Consider the following 21866-nt stretch of genomic DNA (forward strand, 5'->3'; position numbering starts at 1 on the left):
TATGTGTGATCCATATTTAGTTATAATACTACTCCATAATCTGCTAGCTTGAACGCCCTTTGCAGTGAGATGCCTGGTTATGCAATCCTTTTTGGATATTGCATTGGAACGCTAAAGTTTGGGCTCGGATAATTCCTCTGATACACGGTTTGATTGTTTGAAACATGTGGTTCAGTCATAAGGATTTTTGTTAGTTTTATTTGTTTTACACTAATTTAATAGAACGTATCTGACTCTGCTCTGAATGAAGCATTATTTTGTTTTATTGTTGGATATAATTTTACCCGAGAAGCTTGCTTTTCTTCATTGATATTCCCAGCAAATATGATTTAAATTTCTGCTCACATTTCACACTGAACTTGGGCATGGGGGGAGACTTGTTTTTGTTTATGAAAATCCTTCCTGTCTGAGTTATTGATTTTATCCCTGATAGACATTTCGTTTTATGCGCTTGTTATTTGAATTTAAGACAAGAGAACTCATCGAGCAACTTTGGTAAGGGACGGGGGAAAACTCGTGTTGAGAAAATTGGTTAGGCTCAGCTCTTTTACACGCAAATTACAAAAGTTGATTTGGCCATTGCATACATCTCTACCCCTAAAAAATATCCAGAGTTTCGGTCTCTCTTTTATTTGCTAGCCCGCACTCCTCTGCTGGGCTGATTCCAGCCCACTTCTCTCACTAACGGACCGGCTCATCCCTGTTAGTTTCCTCATCACAATAAAAAATGTATCGGGAACTATCTAAGTAATACTCCCTCTGGCGAGATTAAAAAAAAAACTCCTCTAGTGGTGATAAGCATATTTGATTAGAGAAAAAAGATTTTAATCCTAAGTGTTTCTTACAGTATATTGTCATTTGCTAAAGAATTAGTATAATCTCATAGACACTTTAAATAAAAACCTATTCATGTAAGTTTTATGTCTTAAACTAATGTATAATTTAAATAATTGTTTGTTAAAGTTAGTAAAATTTGACCAATATAATTATCATTCCAAGACGGAATGAGTACTAAGTATTTTTTTCTTCCAGAAGAGGCAAAGCCCCATTTCCATTCATATCAAACGGAAATACAGGCGAATGTTAAGAAAAGGCATAGACAGGGGGATATAAGGGAGGGGCAGGTTCCCAGATGTTCTGAGCTCTGTCTCAGAGCCAGGCCACAGCCGCTACAGAAACCAAACTAGAGTTTAAGCTCCTCGAAATGACAGCAGAAGATAGACACCAGTTATTACAGACCAGCTAGAAAATGACCACACTTCGGGGCCAAGCAAAAGACAGTTCAGAAGCAGTTTGCAAGCGGAACCACTATCCCAACAACTTTCCCATATAGCAGCAGAGTTTTCCTTTTCACTGATGCTGGTCTTCCTCGTCCTGACCACCGTCTTGCTTCAAGCGCTTGCATTGCTCCTTATGTTGACGCTGGGAGAGAAGTAGATCCGACGCCACCTTGAGCATTGTATTCACTCCATTGATAAGCAGCTTCCTGTCAACTTCAGCGTAGAGACCTGTCCAAAAACGCATTAAGGCCCCCGCATGACAGATTATCTCAATTGGATTCTTAATGATCTTCCCATCATGAGTACTAAGTTTGGGTGGTCGATTTACTACCGTGTCTATGTGCTTCATAATCAAACTGAGTTTTTCATTTGATTTACTGAAACATAAAAGGCATCAACATGATATACTTAAAAAATTACTGCCCTTTATGTATTTCTATTTCACGAAGTCAAACCGAGTTTTTATACCTTTTACCAACCCAAATATAAAGGCATTAATAATACAATAAATCGTAAAACATACAGAATAGAATACACAAACTGTGTATGTTTGGCGGGCTTTTGATTTCCGGTGGAGAAGCTAAAAAAACAGGCTAAAGAGGGTCTTTATCTTAACAGGATGGCTTAACATCCTTGAGTTTTATACCAAACTGAACCTAAGTTGGAGGAATGATTCATGCAGTCTTCTACGAGAAGGCCATTAGGAATAAAATTGCATAGCGGAATAAAATTGCATGGACCCAGGGTCCAGTTCTCTTATGGACCTCTATCCTTGATTGACGACATTGTGTACCTAAAATTAATCGCACAACTGATCTACTGATCTAGAAAAGGTAATATTTTGTGGGACCATATATGTGCTTACATTGATATATTTGTTGACCGCATATTTTTTTTTTAAGATGTATGTGTCTTCCATCACGAATAGAGGTCCATTTGAGAAAATTGGACTCTGGGTCCATTGTTATGGTAGGCAACGTCTACACAAGGAAGAAGAGGGCTAGTGGCTGAGCTGGGGAACAGGCCAAGGGCGGGCCAAGGCACCGAGCCAGGCCAGGGCGCGGTCACCAGCCAGGTCAGTTGCTAGATCCTAAAGTTTAGGAGATTTTCTGGCTTTGAGTCATTTGGTTGTTATCCCTTTGTATTAGCTGAAAGTTGTTAGGATTGGAGTATAAGTAGTGAACTATTGTGCTTAATAAAGTTTAGCCAGAGAATTGAGATTACCTCTCTCGCTCTTTGGCATTGCCCTGTTCGCGTTACTGTTCATCGTCCGACAATCCAGGCGCCGAGCACGGCGCCGCTGATCCGTCGCCGGGACTCCAGGCCTTAGCTTCCCCCTTCGCACCCCTACGCCCTGAGGTCCCGAGGCTGTAACATCCTGGTATCATCGACCATGTCTTCCTCGGCCCCCGTCGCTCCCACCGCCGCCGCTTCCTCCGCGCCCCTCGCCGCCACCACCACCGCCACGCCCGCCTCCACCGCACTAGTGCCTACTGCGCCGCCTGCCTATTCTCAGCCGCCGGCCTCTCCCGCGGAGGCATTCAATGCTTTGACAGCAGCCATCTATGGCATGCAGCGCCAGCTCGGCGATTTGTTGCTGCGTGTGACGGCGCTCGAGGGTCGTCCATCGTCCTCGTCACAGCCGTTCCAGTATGGTCTGCCCGGGTATGGAGGCATCCCTCCATTACCACCGTCTGGGCCGACCGCCTCGGACTTCGTCTCCATGCAACCCTACCAGCCGCCGTTCCCGCCGGCTCTGCCATCCGCCACCACCCGGTCGGCACCAGCGGGGGCAGTGTTGTCCCCGCCACCGCCATCCTCCATGGGTATCCCGATTACCCACATCTCGTTTCCTCCCTCACCTTCACCCGTGCCGTCCCTGTCGTCAATCATGCAGGGTGCTCCGTTTCCGTCGCCACCCGCGGCCATGTCCACTGCACCCATGCACCTTGCACCCACGCTGCCGCACATACCGCCTGAGCCAGCAGGCTCGGCCGTCCCCCACTTCCATAAACTCTCGTTCCCCACATACGACGTCAAAGATGACCCGCTCGGCTGGCTGAACAAATGTGAACAGTTCTTCTATGGTCAGCAGACGCGCCACGCCGACCGAGTCTGGCTGGCATCCTATCACCTCACCGGCACAGCCCAACAGTGGTACCTTGTCCTCGAGAACGATGCCGGTCGACCGTCGTGGGTGGAGTTCAGGCTGCTGTGCCAGCAGCGCTTTGGGCCGCCGCTCAGCACCAACCATCTGGCGGACCTGGCGCGGCTGCCTTTCACGTCCACGGTGGACACCTACATGGAGGCGTTCCAGGCCCGTGCGGCGCACGCGGGCCATCTGTCGCCACTCCAGAAAACTCAGCTCTTCATCGGTGGGCTGCCAGACCACATCCGCGTCGATGTCGAGCTTCATGATCCGCAGGACCTTCAGCGCACCATGCGACTGGCGCGCGCTTACGAGCGACGTAACGCGCCTGCCCTACCCGCTCTGTCGGCGCCGCCGCTGCGCGCGCCGCGACGCTCCCCTGGTGGCCAACACACGCTGACTGGCCCGGCGCTTTCTCAGGGATCAGCGCTCTCTGCATCCTCTTCCTCGGCACAGCAACCTCACGCCTTCAAACGCCTATCGCCGGACGAGATGGTGGAGCACCGCAAACAAGGGCTTTGTTATAATTGTGACGAGCCCTATGTCCGCGGTCACAAATGCGCCCGGCTCTTCTATCTTGAGGTGTCCGACTACACCGTCGAGGAACCAGAGGAAGACGAAGTGGTCCCGGCAGCGGCCGTGTCGTCCCAGCAGTCGTTCGATCCAGAAGAGCCCCTGATTTCTCTCTCCGCGATCATGGGCATCCGAACGGAGGACACCATGCAGCTTCGTGTCCAAATCAGCGAGCATGAGTTCACGGCGCTGCTGGACTCCGGCTCGACCCACTATTTCATCAGCACTGCAACTGCTCGACGCGCCGGCATCCAATTCTAGGACAGCCGCGGCGCCCACGTTGTGGTGGCAAACGGTGACCGCGTGGCATGTCGCGGTCTCGCGCGCGACGTGGCCATCCGGATCGGCCAGGAGTACTTCACGGTGGACTGCTACTCCATCCCCCTTGACTGCCACGACATGGTTCTCGGGGTCGCATGGCTGCGCACCCTGGGGCCTATCCTCTGGGACTTCGACGACCTCTGCATGGCCTTCACACACCACAGCCGGCGCGTGCTCTGGAAGGGCGTGGGCTCCACCCGCACTAACATCCCTCCGATGGGCCGCTTGCACGCCGCCCACGTCCACGCTGCGCGCGGGATTGAGCTGGCACTCCTGGAGCGCTTACTGGACGCCTACGACGACATCTTCGCCTCGTCGTCGGGTCTGCCCCCGGCGCGTCCGTGTGATCATCGAATCCATCTCAAGCCGGCGACCGAGCCTGTGGCTGTACGTCCCTACAGATACCCGCAGTTGCAAAAGGATGAGCTAGAGGCCCAGTGTGAGCAGATGCTTCAGCAGGGCATCATCCGCCCTAGCACATCCCCCTTCTCGGTGCCAGTTCTGCTGGTCAAAAAATAGGATGCCACCTGGAGGTTTTGTGTCGACTATCGGGCGCTCAACACAGCCACAGTCAAGGATAAGTTTCCCATTTCGGTTGTGGAAGAACTACTGGACGAGCTGCACGGTGCCCGCTTCACGAAGCTGGACCTTCGGTCCAGGTGCCATCAGGTCCGCGTCCACCCTGAAGATGTGGCCAAGACGGCGTTCCACACTCACCATGGCCATTTTGAGTTTTTGGTCATGCCGTTCGGCTTGTCCAACGCGCCCTCGATGTTCTAGGCATTGATGAACTTCGTCCTCAAGCCTTTCTTGCGCCGCTGCGTCCTCGTCTTCTTCGACGACATTCTCATCTACAACGCCTCCTGGATCGAACACTTGTAGCACCTCCGTACAGTCCTCGACGTCCTGCGAGACCACCAGTTGCACCTCAAGCGCTCCAAGTGCGCCTTCGCCGCCTCTTCAGTCCACTACCTGGGCCACGTGATTTCTGCCGACGGTGTGGCCATGGACGAGGCCAAGGTGGAGGCAGTCTAGACCTGGCCACAGCCACGATCAGCGCGTGGCCTGCGCGGCTTCCTAGGCTTAGCAGGCTATTACCGGCGCTTTATACAAAACTTCGGCACCATTGCGGGCCCGCTCACCCAGCTTCTTAAGAAAGATGCATTCTGGTGGTCCGAGGCGGCTACCGCGGCGTTTGCCGCCCTAAAGAGTGCCCTGTCTGCTGCCCCTGTCCTGCACCTGCCAGATTTCAGCAAGGACTTTGTGGTGGACTGTGATGCTTCAGGTTTAGGGTTCGGTGCTGTATTATATCAAGGAGCCGGACCGCTGGCCTTTTTTAGCAAGCCGTTCGCCGCGCGTCACCTCAAAGTGGCCGCCTACGAGCGTGAGCTCATCGGACTCGTGCAAGCTGTGCGTCACTGGCGCCCATATCTATGGGGGCACGCTTTCGTAGTGCGCACCGATCACTACGCATTGAAATACATGCTGGATCAGCGGCTGTCAACGATCTCACAACATCAGTGGATCAGCAAGCTTTTTTGGCTTTGATTTCAGGGTCGAATATCATCCCGGTCGGCTCAACACCGTGGCAGACGCTCTGTCATGACGCGACGGCGACGAGCCTCTCCTGGCGCCACTCCTAGAGGCCATTTCGTTACCGGCTTTCAGCCTCTACGACGAGCCACGCCAGGAGCTCACCATCGACGACGCGCTACGTGCTCGGTGTGACGCCGTCGCTGCAGGTGACCACGGGGACAACTGGAGCGTCCGCAACGGCCTCATCATCTACAAAGGCCGTGTCTTTGTCCCCAGCACCTCGGCTGTCCTTCCCGACGTCCTGCAGCTTGCCCACACGGCTGGCCACGAGGGCGTCCAGAAAACGCTCCAACGTCTCCGCGCCAACTTCGCCCTCGATCATGACCGCCGCACCATCAGCGACTTCGTCCGCTCCTATGCCACTTGTCAGCGGAACAAAATGTCGGCGCTGCACCCAGCCGGCCTTCTCCAGCCATTGTCGGTACCATCCCGCGTCTGGGCGGACATTGCGATGGACTTCGTGGAGGCACTGCCCAAGGTACACGGCAAGAGCGTCATTCTAACCGTGGTTGACAGGTTCTCGAAGTACGCCCATTTCATTCCGCTCGGCCACCCCTACACGGCATCATCGGTCGCACGCGCATTCTTCCACGACATTGTGTGCCTGCACGGGTTCCCCGAGTCCATTGTCAGCGACCGGGATCCGGTGTTCACCGGTCACGTTTGGCGTGATCTCTTCAAGCGGGCAGGCGTCTAGTTACGGATGAGCACCGCCTTCCACCAGTAGACAGACGGCCAGTCCGAGGCCGTGAACAAAACCATCACCATGTACCTTCGCTGCATCACCGGGGACCGGCCTTGGGACTGGCTCGACTGGCTTCCATGGGCAGAGTACTGCTACAACACGGCGTTCCACTCGGCACTCCGCACAACGCCGTTCACGGTGGTCTATGGCCGGTCCCCTCCAGCGCTGCTGCCCTATGAGCTGGGATCCGCGCGCATGGACACCGTCGATGCCCTCTTGTCCAGCCGCGATGAATTCCTTCAGGAGGTACGTGCTCGCTTGCTCCAGGCACAGGAGTATGCCCGTCATCACTACGACGCTCACCATCGGCCACTGGAGTTCACCGTGGGTGACTGGGTGTGGCTTCGGATGCTGCATCGCCATACCCAGTCACTTGTTCCTGGTAGCCGCAGCAAGCTTGGACCCAAGTATGATGGGCCCTATCGAGTGTTGGAGCGCATCGGCGCGGTGGCATATCGGCTCCAGTTGCCGGAGGCTGCCCGTGTACATGATGTGTTCCATGTCGGTGTCCTAAAGCCGTTCTGTGGAGATCCTCCGGCGTCCACACCACCTCTGCCACCTCTTCAGCATGGTCGTCTTTTGCAGCAACTAGAACGGGTCTTGCGCTCCAGCCTCCGGCGTGGTGTTTGGCACATTCTGGTCCAGTGGGCGAACATGCCGGCCTCCGAAGCTACTTGGGAATTAGTGGACGCATTCCGCGCCGCGCACCCCACCTTCCAGCTCAAGGACGAGCTGTTTCCCGAGGGGGGAGATGTTATGGTAGGCAACGTCTACACAAGGAAGAAGAGGGCTAGTGGCTGAGCTGGGGACCAGGCCAAGGGTGGGCCAAGGCACTGAGCCAGGCCAGGGCGTGGTCACCAGCTAGGTCAGTTGCTAGATCCTAAAGTTTAGGAGATTTTCTGGCTTTGAGTCATTTGGCCTCCTGTAGTGCTAGCAAGTGGCCTAGAGATGCAAGTGAGTTTGTCCGGGAATCCACAAATAGATTTGTAAACCTATTTGCAGGTTCACAGACAACTCGCTTCTAAACCATGCCCAGTCGTTATGCCACCAGAACATCATAGTGAGCACCAGCGTATTAGTGTTCCTGAAAAATCTAAGGGGATGTTTGCTTCAAGACATGAAATTACACTTGGACCAAGCAGTTCACCTAGACTATCGATTTCGAACACCTGGAGCTGGATCGACATGCCTAGATGAGGGTTCCCTGGTCAGGTAATGATCCAAACGTCCCCTAAATGCTGCTTGAAAACGTGCTGAGTGGTTGGATCTTAGTTGGATGGTCAATGTGGAGCCTAAAGTCATGTCATCCTAGATCTGTGGAGGTGGATCCAGCCATGCAGGTGCGGAGCGATAGAGGCCGGTATTGGTGTGGGTGTGGGTTATACAGCACACGGGATCTTCAGTCCCACATTGATGGAAAATACAAATACTAGCATTATTGTAACACGTCGCTGGGGTGGTGGGGAGGGGCGACGGTTATGGAGGCGGCTAGGGTTGGTGGCGCAAGGGAGAGGAGACAGCGACGGCAGGAGAAGGGAGAGAGCGAGGTAGAGGGAAGAGCAATTGCTCTATTCTTGCTTCATTAGATTGATTACATCCTCCCTATATTTATAGTCCCTATAGGACTGGTATTCCAAGCAACTAAGAGAGATATCCTTATAGATTGGATTCTCTTTCCTAACAAACCCATTCTAATCCTTTCTTTATTCTAACTAATCTTTCCTTTATTCTAACTTCCTCAGATACGGTGGCGGCGTAGAAAGCAGAGGGCGTCGGCACCCTCCCCTGGCGCGCGCGACCCCCCCTAGGGGGCGCGGTGGAACCGGCCAGGGTCAGTCATCGCCTTTCCCTAGGCCTCGCTTGGCCCATTAGCTTGGGGATGAGGCCCTCTCATTAGGCGTGTGACATCACCCCCATCTCCATTTAGCGCGTCTTCGCGCTGAAACGAAGTCCAGTTGGTGACGCCGTCGGAGGGAAGGTCTTGGCCCTGTAGAATGGCCTCGATGTGGATATGGAGGCTGCCCTGAGTTGGATCGGCGAGGATGACATTGTCCCTCATGCGGTGGATGGCGAACTCGAAGCAGTAGAGGAGGTTGCCGACGTAGCCATAGAAGTAGTAGCTGTGTGGTCTGGCACCTCCCGTGGTGCCTAGAACCCTCATGCATGCTACCATGAGGAGGTGGCGGCCGACCGTGCTGTCGATGCTGAAGCGAAGTGTGTCACGGGTGGAGCGATGAAGTTGTTGGTGTGGTTGTCGACGTTGGGCGTGATGTAGACTGAAACACGGCGCCAAATCGTAGCGTTGGCATGCGTTGGGGTGACATCGTCAGGTCTAGCATCGTGCCAAACATGAAGTGCCCGAGGTCAAACTCGTTTGGTGAGAGACGTTGGCGGTTGGAGCCGGGGTGAAGGGTGATGAAGACATTGTCAACGCGGAGTAGCTGGCAGCCAAGGTCATCGAGGAAGACCACGGTGACCAAAGGAATAGCCCCTCTTGGGCACAGGTGGCCCAGTAGGATGCCTGTTGGAGTCGTGTTGTAGTCGGCTGCTATCAAGGTGGAATGGTACCCCAGAGCTAGGAGCTCTAAGCAGGCTGGTCCTTCTTGCCGTTTGACTTGCAGAAGATCCAGCAGGAGTGGCGAGACTATGGGGACGTAGAGGCGTCCGTCGAAGAGGAGCAATCCTTGGTCCAACGACCAAGCTGGTGCTGCGGAGCCGTTGTCGATGGCGATGGTGATGCGGCGTAGAGCCCGCTGCTATAGAACGTCTTGACGAAGGTCGGTGAAGACAGTGTCGCTGGCGGAGCTTAGCTGGTCGAGGGCAGTGGGGTGCCTGGACCTGCTTGCGTAAAGGATGATGTCGCGAGGAGGTGATGGCGGCGCTTGATGCTTCTGGGTCGCCCGTCTGATTGGTGCAGGCGCTGGAAGGGCGAGGACCGTTGTTGGTCGGCGTTGAGGCTGCACGGTAGTAAAGGTGACGGGGCGGCCGAGGCTGTAGTACTGAAGCTCCATGGTGGTGAAGACTGAAGTCCCATGTCAAGCGCCCTAGGCTCGCCAACCAAGGCGTGCCGAGGATGATGCCGATATCGTTGCTGATGTCGCTGCTGATGTCGAGGAGGAAGGCGTCAATGTGGAAGACCTCTGCATCGGCACATAGAGGTACACTGAAGGAGGCTGCTCCGCAGGAGACCTCGTTGCCGCTACCAACGAGGATGGTGGTGTCGATGCGCTGCTCGCGGAGGCCGATGAGGCGCGCAACGTTGATGTCGATGACGTTGTGCGTAGCGCCCGTGTCGACCAAGATGTAGACGCTCGTGCCCGCGATGACACCTGTGAGGTACATAGGGGGGCACCCGCGAACCACGGATTGTGTAGTACCTATCATCATCATGAGAGTGTCGTCGGTGTCGTAGTTGTTGACGGCCGTGATGTCGAATAGGTGCTTGCATTTGTGGCCGCGGGAGAAGGGCTCGTCGCAGTTGAAGCAGAGTCCCGCTTGTCGTCGTGCCGTCATCTCCTCTGGGGTGAGGCACTTGAAGGGGTGGGCTGGGGTAGCTGGAGGCGCGCCGGTGGTGGATGTTAGTTTCGGTGTTGGTGTAGGCGCCTTTAGAGTCAACGATCGGTTTGTTGACTTGTTGGCGGTGGACTTGTTGGAGTCGGCGACCACCGCAAGTCGTCGTTTGTATGCCCGAGCGAGGGACATAGCCATCTCCATGTCCTACGGGTTCTGTAGCTCGACATCGATCTTCAACGGTTCAAGGAGCCCGGCGATGTAGATGTTCACTTGTTGCTGCTCGTCGAGGATGCCTACACGCGCTACATGTGCCGGGAAGCGCTACGTGTAGTTGTCGACGCTGCTGGTCTTGCGCAGGGATGCAAGCTCTCCCAAGGGGTTGCGCCGTGTCGGTGGTCCGAAGTGCTTGTTGACGCAGCGGGTGAAGTATGCCCAGGCCGTCACTGCCTTGTCCTGCGTGAGGCGCATGTACCATTGTTGTGCAGTACCTGTCAGATGGTAAGATGCATACCAGACTTCGTCGTTCTCTGGAGTCTTTTGACCCCTGAAGAACTGTTCGCAGCGGTTGATCCACGTCAGCAGATCCTCCTTGCCGTCATACGTGGGGAAGCAGAGCTTGTGGATGCGGGGCGTCAGCACAGGGAAGGAGTCTGGTTGTGCTCCTTGGTACGCGTACGGGGGTGGGCTTAGGTGCCCCCTTGAAGACGTCGAAGAGCTTGACCTCCAAGACATCGACGATCTCGGGGATCGATTGGGACGATGCCTTCTCCTTCTGTTCCTTGAGGAAGGCACGACCAGCTGTCTCCATGGCCAACTTGGCCGCGACCTCCAGCTTGTTGGCGGTGATCTCCCGATCACGCTGAAGTTGGGCTGCTACTACGACTTCGTCCGTCGGCCGTCCTTGCTCAATGTTCGTGAGACGGGTGCTGACGGAGTCGATCTGTTCCTTGAGGGAGTCGAACTTGGCGTGGATGTCTTTGGCGAAGCTGTCGAATAGCTTCTGCAAGTCGGAGGAGTTGCCGTTGTTACCCATGGCAGCGGTGTGGGGATCGAAGTGGTCTTCGGATGCCAGGTGTAACATGTCGCTGGGGTGGTGGGGAGGGGCGACGGCTATGGAGGAGGTGGCTAGGGTTGGTGGCGCAGGGGAGAGGAGAGGGCAGCGGTAGGAGAAGGGAGAGAGGTAGAGGGAAGAGCAATTGCTCTATTCTTGCTTGATTAGATTGATTACATCCTCCCTATATTTATAGTCCCTATAGGACTTGTATTCCAAGCAACTAAAAGAGATATCCTTATAGATTGGATTCTCTTTCCTAACAAACCAATTCTAATCCTTTCTTTATTCTAACTAATCTTTCGTTTATTCTAACTTCCTCGAATACAGTGGCGGCGTAGAAGGAAGAGGGCGTCGGCGCCCTCCCTTGGCGCGCGTGACCCCCCTAGGGGGTGCGGTGGAACCCCCCTTCCCTGGGCCTCGCTTGGATCCCATTAATTGAAACTTAGATAAATTGCCTGACAATTGCCTCGAGGACAATTTTCTTAGGGCCTGTTTGGATCCCATTAATTGAAACTAATATCTAGAAAGTGCTTCTCATTTCATCACTAGATCACTTTCTAATTCCTCTTAGTTCCTAGAACCAGACAGGGCCTTAGTATTGTTTTTTTTTGCTATATCAAATAAAATAGGTGTTGTCTAGTGCTTGTTCATTCATATGTATGTTGATGTTGTTTCCACGCAAACTTAGATAAATTGATTGATATGGATGGCATAGTATTGTGTTTATCATTGTTGTCTGAATTTACATGTTCTCGAAGTCCCTGAGAGACACAACAACAACAACAACAAAGCCTTTAAGTCCCAAACAAATTGGGGTAGGCTAGAGTTGAAACCCAGCAAAAGCAATCAAGGTTCAGACACGTGAATAGCTATTTTTCAAGCACTCCTATCTAAGGCTAAGTCTTTGGGTATATTCCATCATTTCAAGTCTCCTTTTATTGCCTCTACACAAGTCAACTTCGGTCTTCCTCTGCCTTTCCTCACGTTATTATCCTGGCTTAGGATTCCACTATGCACCGGTGCCTCTGGAGGTCTCCGTTGGACATGTCCAAACCATCTCAACCGGTGTTGGACAAGATTTTTTTCAATTGGTGCTACCTTAATCTATCACGTATATCATCGTTCCGAACTCGATCCCTTCTTGTATGACCGCAAATCCAACGCAATATACGCATTTCCGCGACACTTATCTGTTGAACATGTCGTCTTTTTGTAGGCTAACATTCTGCACCATACAACATAGCAGGTCTAATCGCCGTCTTATAAAACTTGTCTTTTAGCTTCTATGGTACCCTTTTGTCACATAGGACATCAGATGCTTGGCGCCACTTCATCCACCCTGCTTTGATTCTATGGCTAACATCTTCATCAATATCCCCGTCTCTCTGTAGCATTGATCATAAATATCGAAAGGTATCCTTCCTAGGCACTACTTGACCTTCCAAACTAATATCTTCCTCCTCCCGAGTAGTAGTGCCGAAGTCACATCTCATATACTCACTTTTAGTTCTACTGAGTCTAAAACCTTTGGACTCCAAAGTCTCCTGCCATAACTCCAGTTTCTGATTCACTCCTGTCCGACTTTCATCAACTAGCACTACATCGTCCGCGAAAAGCATACATCAAGGGATGTCCCCTTGTATGTCCCTTGTGACCTCATCCATCACTAAGGCAAACAGATAAGGGCTCAAAGCTGACCCTTGATGTAGTCCTATCCTAATCGGGAAGTCATCCGTGTCTCCATCACTTGTTTGAACACTAGTCACAACATTGTTGTACATGTCCTTAATGAGCCCGACGTACTTCGTTGGGACTTTATGTTTGTCCAAAGCCAACCACATAACATTCCTTGGTATTTTATCATAAGCCTTCTCCAAGTCAATAAAAACCATGTGTAAGTCCTTCTTCTTCTCCATATATCGCTCCATAACTTGTCTTATTAAGAAAATGGCATCCATGGTTGACCTTCCGGGCATGAAACCGAATTGGTTCATAGAGACCCGCGTTATTGCTCTCAAGCGATGCTCGATAACTCTCTCCCATAGCTTCATAGTATGGCTTGTTTAATTTTTCAGCCATGATCTAATTTCGCAGCGTGAATAAAAAAACAAAAGGAAATGTCAAAGATGATACTTGCCCTCCTTTTACTGAATCATCATGTCACAGTTTTGGCATTGTCAATATAGTTCTCTTGCGCAATACTGTATGCATCAGGATAGTTTGATATTTCTAATTGTTCTCCTTTCGTGAACTTATTGAAGAGGAGAGGAAGCAGAGGAGAGGAAGGGGCGGAAGCAGTGTGCGGAAGCAGAGGAGAGGAAGGGGCGGAAGCAGAGGAGAGGTGGGCGGGAGAGGAAGGGTCGGCACAGGACCCGAATTAGGCGTCCGATACCATGAAGGCAGAATGCCAATCCGACTTAGATTATGTTTACACAGGGATTACAAATATATAGAGCCTTAGCCTGGGAAGGCCGGGGGCTAAGTCCACATAGGGTGGCGCATAGCAGAGTAATTAGGAGTAACTAACACAATAACCAAGGAGACACTATGGTAATCTAACACTTATTATTTCAGACTGCTCAGAGAAGTTCAATGTTCACCATGCATGATCTAGTGTAGGACCTTGCAAGATCAGTCATGGATGAAGAGTTGATTGTCTATAACGCTGACAGTGAGAAGTTTGGTGGACTCAAAGTATCGCCTCTATGCATCGGTCACAAATTGTTGCAAGCCATTGAGGATATCGACTATTTTACCAACCAAGTTAAGGGCCTTGCTTTTCCAGAATTGCAGCAATCTGGGCATCACTGGCGGTTCCTTTTCATTTGCCAAGTGTTTGCGTGTACTGGACTTGACCGAGTCCTCCATCAGTAGGTTTCCATCATCTATTGGCCAGCTGAAGCATCTGAGGTTTCTTGTTGCTCCAGGGATGAAAAATCCGAGTTTCCCCAATTGTATTGCTGGGCTCTCAAAACTACAATACCTGAACATTCATGGATCTTCTCAGGTTTCACCAAGACCAGCATCACTTGGCAAACTTAGACATCTTATGTACCTTGACTTGTCAGGCTGTTCCGAGATAGTGGAACTGCCAAAAAGATCTCTTGAAAATCTCAAAAACCTGGTGCACCTTGAATTATCTACCTGCTCTGGATTTGTAAGGATATCAGAAGCCTTACCTCACCAAACTACAGTACTTAAATTTGTCAAGCTGCTCCAATCTTGAAAGGCTACCACAAGATGTAGGCAACCTGACAGAACTCCAGTACTTGTACTTGTCCAGTTGCCATAAAATTGATGCATTGCCAGAGTCTATTGGGAAGCTCATAAATTTGGTGCATCTAGATTTGTCAGGATGCTCCTTTGTGATGCCAGAAGCATTAGGTGACCTCACCAAACTTAAGTATTTGAGCTTATCAGGGGTCCTTGATTATGACAGAAAAGCTGAGGAAACTATTGATAATATCAGCACCCTTGCAAACCTTGAGCATCTTGACTTGTCTTGGAATTATTTCAGATCTCTACCCAAAAGTATCGGTGATCTCAAGTGCCTACATACATTGGATCTCTCAGGCTGCAGAGAACTATCCTATCTACCTGACAGTATAGGCTCAATTGATAGTCTGGAGCTGCTGCTGGTGGACCAGTGCTCAGTGCAGTTGAAGGAGCACATCAGGAGATGGAGATCTGAGCTCAAATGTAACCCGTTAGTTCATTTTGTGGTTCGCCACAATGAAGATGGTTCTGGCAGCAATCTTCATCAGCTTGAGGATAAAAATCCTTCTGAGCTTGAAATAAGCTGCCTCGAGGCATTAACTGTTCGAGGAGAAGCAAGCGCAATTCAATTGCGCAATAAAGAAAACCTCTCGAGATTGGAACTTAAGTGGTCCTTTACGGCCCCTCATGGTTTAGAGGGCAAACATGTCCTAGGAGAGCTAGCTCCACCAATTGGTCTTAAGCACTTGGTGCTGATTGGATATGGCAGCATAAGCTTTCCAAACTGGCTCATGAACATTCCTCATTATCTCCCGAATCTTGTTTCTATTGTGTTCTGGGTACTACTGAGCTGTACAAGTCTGCCACCACTCGGGCAGTTACCAAACCTCAAAGATTTGTATCTTGGAAATTTGGAAAGCCTCACAAAAATCAGTGGTGATGATCTTTGTGCTGGCAAACGAGCATTCCCTCTGATGTCAAGACTCACCTTGAGTGGCATGAGTTCGTTGCAGGAGTGGAACACGACATACTGTGGCGAGGATGGTAGAGAGGAGTTCATGTTCCCTTTGCTTCATGATCTGGTTATACAAAATTGCCCGAGGTTGAGGTTGAAGCCATGCCCACCTCTATTCCACAGGTGGCGAATCTTCCACAGCGATGAAGTGCTTAATTTCAGGGAAGAATGCGACAGATCAGCAGCACCAAGAACCAGTTTGGTGGTCTCCAGCCTTGGTTATTGTGGGAGCTGGTCGCTGCTGAGCCACTTATCTACCCTGGAAGAGCTGGATATCAAATATCTGACTGTGACCAGCTTGCCTGAGAGCATGAGACAGCTGGTCTCCCTTCGTCTGCTGGTGTTATTCTACTGTGAGAACATCATGTTACCTGAATGGCTTGGGGACCTAAAATCTCTCCAAAGCCTCCACATTAAGGGTTGCCTGACGATCAAGTCAATGCCATCATCTATACAACAACTCACCAAGCTCCAACTGCTACATATTAGGAGCAACGCTGAACTAAAAAAATGGTGTCAATCGCAGAGGAAATGGAAGCTCGCCCACATCAAGGATATTGTAAGTGTTCTAACAAAACTCTCTTATGTTCGTTTATGGCATTTGAATGGCTAATAATAGTACGGTCTACTACCAAGGATTCACATTTTTCATGTAGGAGACAAAAGGAGTTTCTGGATAGAAGTTATAATCAACGGATTAAAATATTGCAAAACTAATAAGGTTATAAATTAAAAATAAAAATTCAAAATCTAGATTCACTTGGAAGTCACGAAACATATACTGTAACAATTAAGAGCTAGCATATGTTAAGGTATCAACTAAACAACATATTTTTGGACTAAAAACTTGTTATTAGTTGATGAATCCAAAATCTAGATTCACTTCAGAGTCACAAAACTAATAAGGTACAATATGAACTAAGGGGGTGTTTGGATAGACTAGACTTTAGTCCATGTTTTGGATGCCAAATAGAAGACCTAAATATGAACTAATCATGGTCTAACAAAAACTAATACAGGCTAATTGATGAGTAGAACTCATTAGAAAAAAAGAACATTTTTAATTAGTCCACATTTAGCCTATTATCCAACGACGGACTAAGTTTTAGTCTAGTGATCCAAACAGGCCCTAAACTATATGGTTACTTAGTTGATGAATTTGTTGACTCTGCAGACGTACATCGATTTCGCTGATCCTGAGCCACATCACCTGTGATGGGCCCCACAGCGTCTGCCGTTGCGGCTGTCAACCGCAACCCAAGTGATCTATATGATTTTACAAATTTATAACTTGTTATTATTAGTTGAAGTCCAAGCCTTACCTTATTCCTCAAACAATTAGTCAAATCCTACAAGTCCGGCCAAGATTGTTCTCGTAAAGTTCACGATTGCCCACTATCAGTGAGGAAACATAACTCTAGCTCTGAGGAGCGGCGGCGGGTGAACGGTACTCGGACGAGAGTGGCAGCCGTCCCGATCGGGTGTGTAGGTAAGCATCTGTTCCTCACTTTCACTGCCAGATACTCCTATCTTTTTCTACACCATTGTTGCCTCCTCCAACTTGTTTGGGACGCTTTGTTGTTGTTGTATTGTTGCCTCCTCCACCAATTAGATTTGATTTGAGCTGCTCCCGTATTCCTAATTTCTACCTGGTTTGCCTGGCTTGATATATATATTTTTAATTTTATTCATATTCATGTTTTCACTCAAGGCTTATAGAATTTCTTCACAAAACCGGAGAGTGGATCCATGGTAATTGCGCTGGTCTTGTACAAAAGAGATTACGGCTGTGGGGGGACACTGCAGAGAGCGGGCATCAGGTTATGTGTGGTTACTTGGCGTGGTAACTCTGTTGAAACAGGGGCAAATTGTGAGTACTTCTGCTGATTTAGATTTTGCACTTCTCCAAGCTGGGGATAATCTCATGAACTCTTGCATTGTGATTAGGTCGAAAAACATTGCTATGAGGTTATGACTGCAGAAAGGAAGCAAAGGTCTGCTGGTCTATTGTTCCTGCGTGGCTTTGGCGCGCCATTCCGCTTTGATTGGCTTGTCCTGTAGTTCATATCGCTTGTCACTTGTTTGGCATGTGGGTGATCTCGTTCGTTTGTCCAGATTAAAGGCTTAGATTTAGGCGTAATGGTGTTGTTGGGACTATGGGTGATATTTGGACCGTTTTGGTGTTTTGGGTTGACATGAGATTGTCTCAGCCTGTTATAGCTCAAAATGCTTTTCTTTTCTTTTTCATTGTTATGTTATGGTTAATAACGCATTTTGTTTCATTTTATTTATGTATTGCATGGTTACAATCATGATTATTGCTTAAATTTAAGCCACTGTCCACTGCAACCTTAATTTACCTTTTATAATTAAACTTTAACCAAATGGATGAATGTTAACTCCTTTTGCTTTTAACTTTTTCACTCAGTGCAATTTGAAGATTATTAACACAATACGATTTCTCTCGTTGCATATATACAAGAGAAGCGCCCCTATCTTAATCAGGCCGGCCCGTGCAGTCAATCCAGCCCACGATAACAGTGTCACACAAGGTCAATAAAAGGTCCGCCTCAAAACGCTCTTTGAGGGCCACTCACCTGGTCTAGGTTAAAAATTACCCATCTCCATCTGTTAGCCCATCACCTGCTCAATGAAAAGAAACTCTAAGTAGATCATGTAATGTTAGTCACAACAAACACCAACATTGCTCTAAAAAAAACCTCCAACGTTGTTATGTACTCGCAAGCTAGGAGACAGATATCATCCACGAGTCCATACTAGCGTTGATATATATACTCCTACCACAAATAGCTGTATTCATAATAATGACAACCACAAATCCAGTCACAATGATGAATCAACTATATTCATTTGACGGCACAGATGTCCAACGGGGTACTTATATGTTCTGCGAGGGCTTAGGGTAGCGATACCCACAGTGACCAGACCACATTACACACACATCACCAGGTATTGAGGTATAATAACAGCAAGTCTGCAAGAGAGAATTATTTCTCTAAAACATTAATTAGCGGGCTTCACCACAGACATCAGCAGAGTTCAGGGTCTGTACTATAAGCCTGTAACTACTAGTTGATCTTTTGTGCCTTCTCCAACTGTCCTTGCCTGTCAAAGAAACAGGACAACCTTTGGTTAGATTAGTAAGTGACATCAAGAACTCAGTATTCAACAATTCTGCAGGTGCAGCACCCACATATTCAGCAATACAACAAGCCTATCTTCTATCCTTTATACTAGCTGTATCACTTAAAACTAATAACATGGACCTTTGATACAACAGGTTACCAGCAACCACATTTATTTATCCATTTCACAACAATCATCGTATGGAACTATCAACATGTTTACTTATACATAAAAGCTAGTGGTGCAGTAAGTTATTATCAACATATCATTGAAAAAATAAGAGCAACAGGGACAAAACTTGTGCACCATGAAAGGATCTCTTACCACAACCAAATATATTTCCCAAAGAACTACTGCACAAATGCTGTAGAAACTAGATAAAAGTACTAAACATGGGCCTGAAATACTACCATGTAAATCAAACTAAGTTTTCCAACGATTTACTCAAACATAAAAGGCATCAATATGATATAGATAAAAAATTAATGCCCTTTATGTATTTGACAAAGGCAAACCAAGTTTTATTTCTGTTACCAACCAAATATAAAAGCATTATTACCACAATAATGTACAATAAACAGAACAGGATAGATACACAAAGGCCACGTGAAAATGCATGCAGATAAGTGGATTACACATGGCCCTTTTTTTCTTAGTAGACTTGCGTATCATCGCACTGGGAAAAAAATTAGCAACCCGCCCTTTCCTACGCCACCCCTCAGCTAGGAACATAATGCATGTGTGCATTTAAAAGAATAAACAAACGGCCGAACCAAACACTAAATGGGCCAGCCAATTATCTTGAAGTAATCTCCATATGGGTTAAATCTCTAACGTCAGCAAGACACCAGAGGTGTGCCTCCTCCAAAATTAGTCCAAGAACAAGCTGAATGCGAGGGATAGTCCCATTGAACACATAGTCATTGTGGCGATTCCACAAAGTAAATGCCCCCAAGGTTAGCAAGGAGTTGAGACATCTTTATTATTTCCCTGGGCACCAAGGCAAACAATCCCCAACCACCAGCCATAGCTCCTTGTCTTCAGGGATAGATGAAAATTTCGGCAAAGCATATCAATGGATTTGGATTTACACGTGGCCTACGACTGGGTTCAACTACACATAATTTCCAAAAAAAAAGTACTTTCAAATACTTTTCAACCTCTAGCAGATTTTATGCTAATGTTCACATTAAATCTATTGTTCAATAACTGCCTATTCAAGCAGGTTTCACAATCATCAGATACTGATTTATGCCACTAAAGGAGCTGTTAACATACTAATAAGAGGCGAAGAAAACACAACTATGTACAGAACAGCATCTTCGTTATAGAAAAGTTAATATGACACATGAACACAAGATGGCCAGAGAAAGTTGTGTACCTCAGATATCGCAGTGTTGTGCCTTGCGCGGCATCACCACCCTACTTGCTCCCCCAGAGCTTCAGCGCAAAACTGGGTATAATGATAAAGCAATACATTGACATGGCACCCAATACCGCCACATCAGAGAGCGCATAACCAATCCTTTCCCTGTGAGATTCCTCCACTGGTAAAAGCCCCACAAACACCAGAACACTTGCTCCAAGCAGCAGGATGAAAAGGAAAGATGCGAGCCACGCAAGCAAGATAGGGTCCTGAAGCGCCTTCCACGTTAACGCTCCAAACATCTGACAAGGGTGACCAAGAGCAAGTCAGCAAGAGCAAGCAAACCCAGTCAGTTTTCCTCGAGTGAAATTATCATATGGATTGGATTTGTATACATGTTTCAATATGAAACTGGAAAGATGCAAATGCACTGACAAAAATATAGCGCACAGATTGAATTTTCTCTAGAGAAACTAATACAGCGTAACTGAAAGCAACTCCGGCATCCACACCCCATATAGAGACCTGATGAGGACGACTTGGAGCAAACTAAAGTAATGGTTTCATTTTTAGTTCACACGACCATATTGAGAGGATATGTATGATTATTCTCTGAAATTGGACAGATTCAGATTAATTCTCCTTTGAGGAAATAACAACACAGTCTAAAATCGAAGGCGCGGGCGTGTATACAGTATCTGATTCCATCAACACAGAGAATTAGAGCCTAGCGAGCCACTAGTATATACATCTACTCGTAAAACCAAAACTCAATCGAATACCTTCCTGGCTTGGATCTGAATCTCCCTGGCGTGGATGCGGAGCGACCGTCTGAACCCCGCCGCAAGCATGGCGCGCAAGACCCGCACGGCGAAGACGAGGATGAGCAGCGCGGGGAACACGAGGGCTCCGATCGAGACCTTGAGGAACGCCCAGACCACCGGCGAAGAGTCGCCCAAGGCCCGGCGCGCGACGGTCGCGGCGGCCACGCCCGCGCAGGCGACCCACGCGCTCGCGAGGTACAGGTACTGGAGCACTCTCGGCACCACCGCCGGCTCCCGCGTCGCCGCCGGCGGCGGCGGCGGCTGCTGCTGCGGGGGAACCTCAATCGCCACTTCGGCGACGGCCATCGGAGCGGCGAGCGGGGGAGGAAATGGAAACCGTAGGTTGTTGAAGCTCCAGTCGCTGTGGTTTGAGGACTGGGCTCTGGAGTCTGGAGCGAGGGGAAAGTGGGATGGGAAGGGGATAGCGACGAACACGGAAGGGGATTTAACACGTGTCGGGTTCTGGTTCGTTCCGAGCGACCGAATGAATTTGGGGGCAGTTTGCTAGTGGGAAACCACTGTGAACGAGCCTTTCGGACTTTGACCAACAACATTTTATTGTAAAAAGTATTTATTATAATGTGTTATTGCATTTATAATTTAAAAAATTACTCATTTATGATTTTAATTTGTATTATGTAATGATATACTAATATAATAGTTCGGTTAAAGCATTGTCTAGAAACTAAATAAGCCTATTATACAAATATTATATTTGCCATGTCAAGGAAAGCGCTTCAATATATTTGTCTAGAAACAGAGAAATGCAAGAAGCCCAAGCACTAAAAGAGAAACCAATCAAACCTGGTTAGTTTTGGTGCCTGAACAAAAAGCACTAAAAGAAACAGAGAAATGCATGCTTCAATGTGAAACAGAAAATGTGCAAATGCACTCATATATATAGCCCATAAATTAAATATTCTCCGGAACATAGCGCGACTGAAAATCAAAGCAACTCCCAACTCGATAGCACATACAACTGATGCGGCGAGCCAAATCAACCCCTGAATTGACGCTCGCCCCATAACACAACTGAAAGTATGCTCAATCACACGTGGACATTCTCA

The 21866-nt window shown here is 48.8% G+C and overlaps 1 protein-coding gene and 1 long non-coding RNA gene across 2 annotated transcripts; one reads left to right on the forward strand and one right to left on the reverse strand.

Annotated features, from left to right (window-relative positions):
* The first annotated feature begins 14990 nt into the window (after positions 1 to 14990).
* On the forward strand, positions 14991 to 17492 carry LOC136473338 (uncharacterized). Its single transcript, XR_010762586.1, has 4 exons — positions 14991 to 16021; positions 16637 to 16951; positions 17174 to 17332; positions 17410 to 17492. It is a non-coding gene; the product is annotated as an uncharacterized lncRNA (long non-coding RNA).
* Positions 17493 to 18301: 809 nt separating this feature from the next.
* Positions 18302 to 21214, reverse strand: LOC136473339 (uncharacterized). The gene is made up of 3 exons (XM_066470996.1): positions 20758 to 21214; positions 19991 to 20277; positions 18302 to 18588 (listed from the first exon to the last, which is right to left on the reverse strand). Exons 1-2 carry the CDS (start codon positions 21103 to 21105, stop codon positions 20032 to 20034), a joined length of 594 nt encoding a protein of 197 aa, XP_066327093.1. The 5' UTR covers positions 21106 to 21214; the 3' UTR covers positions 18302 to 18588; positions 19991 to 20031.
* Positions 21215 to 21866: the final 652 nt, after the last annotated feature.

This window comes from Miscanthus floridulus, chromosome 8 (assembly GCF_019320115.1).
Source record: "Miscanthus floridulus cultivar M001 chromosome 8, ASM1932011v1, whole genome shotgun sequence".
In the NCBI taxonomy this organism is placed as follows: domain Eukaryota; kingdom Viridiplantae; phylum Streptophyta; class Magnoliopsida; order Poales; family Poaceae; genus Miscanthus; species Miscanthus floridulus.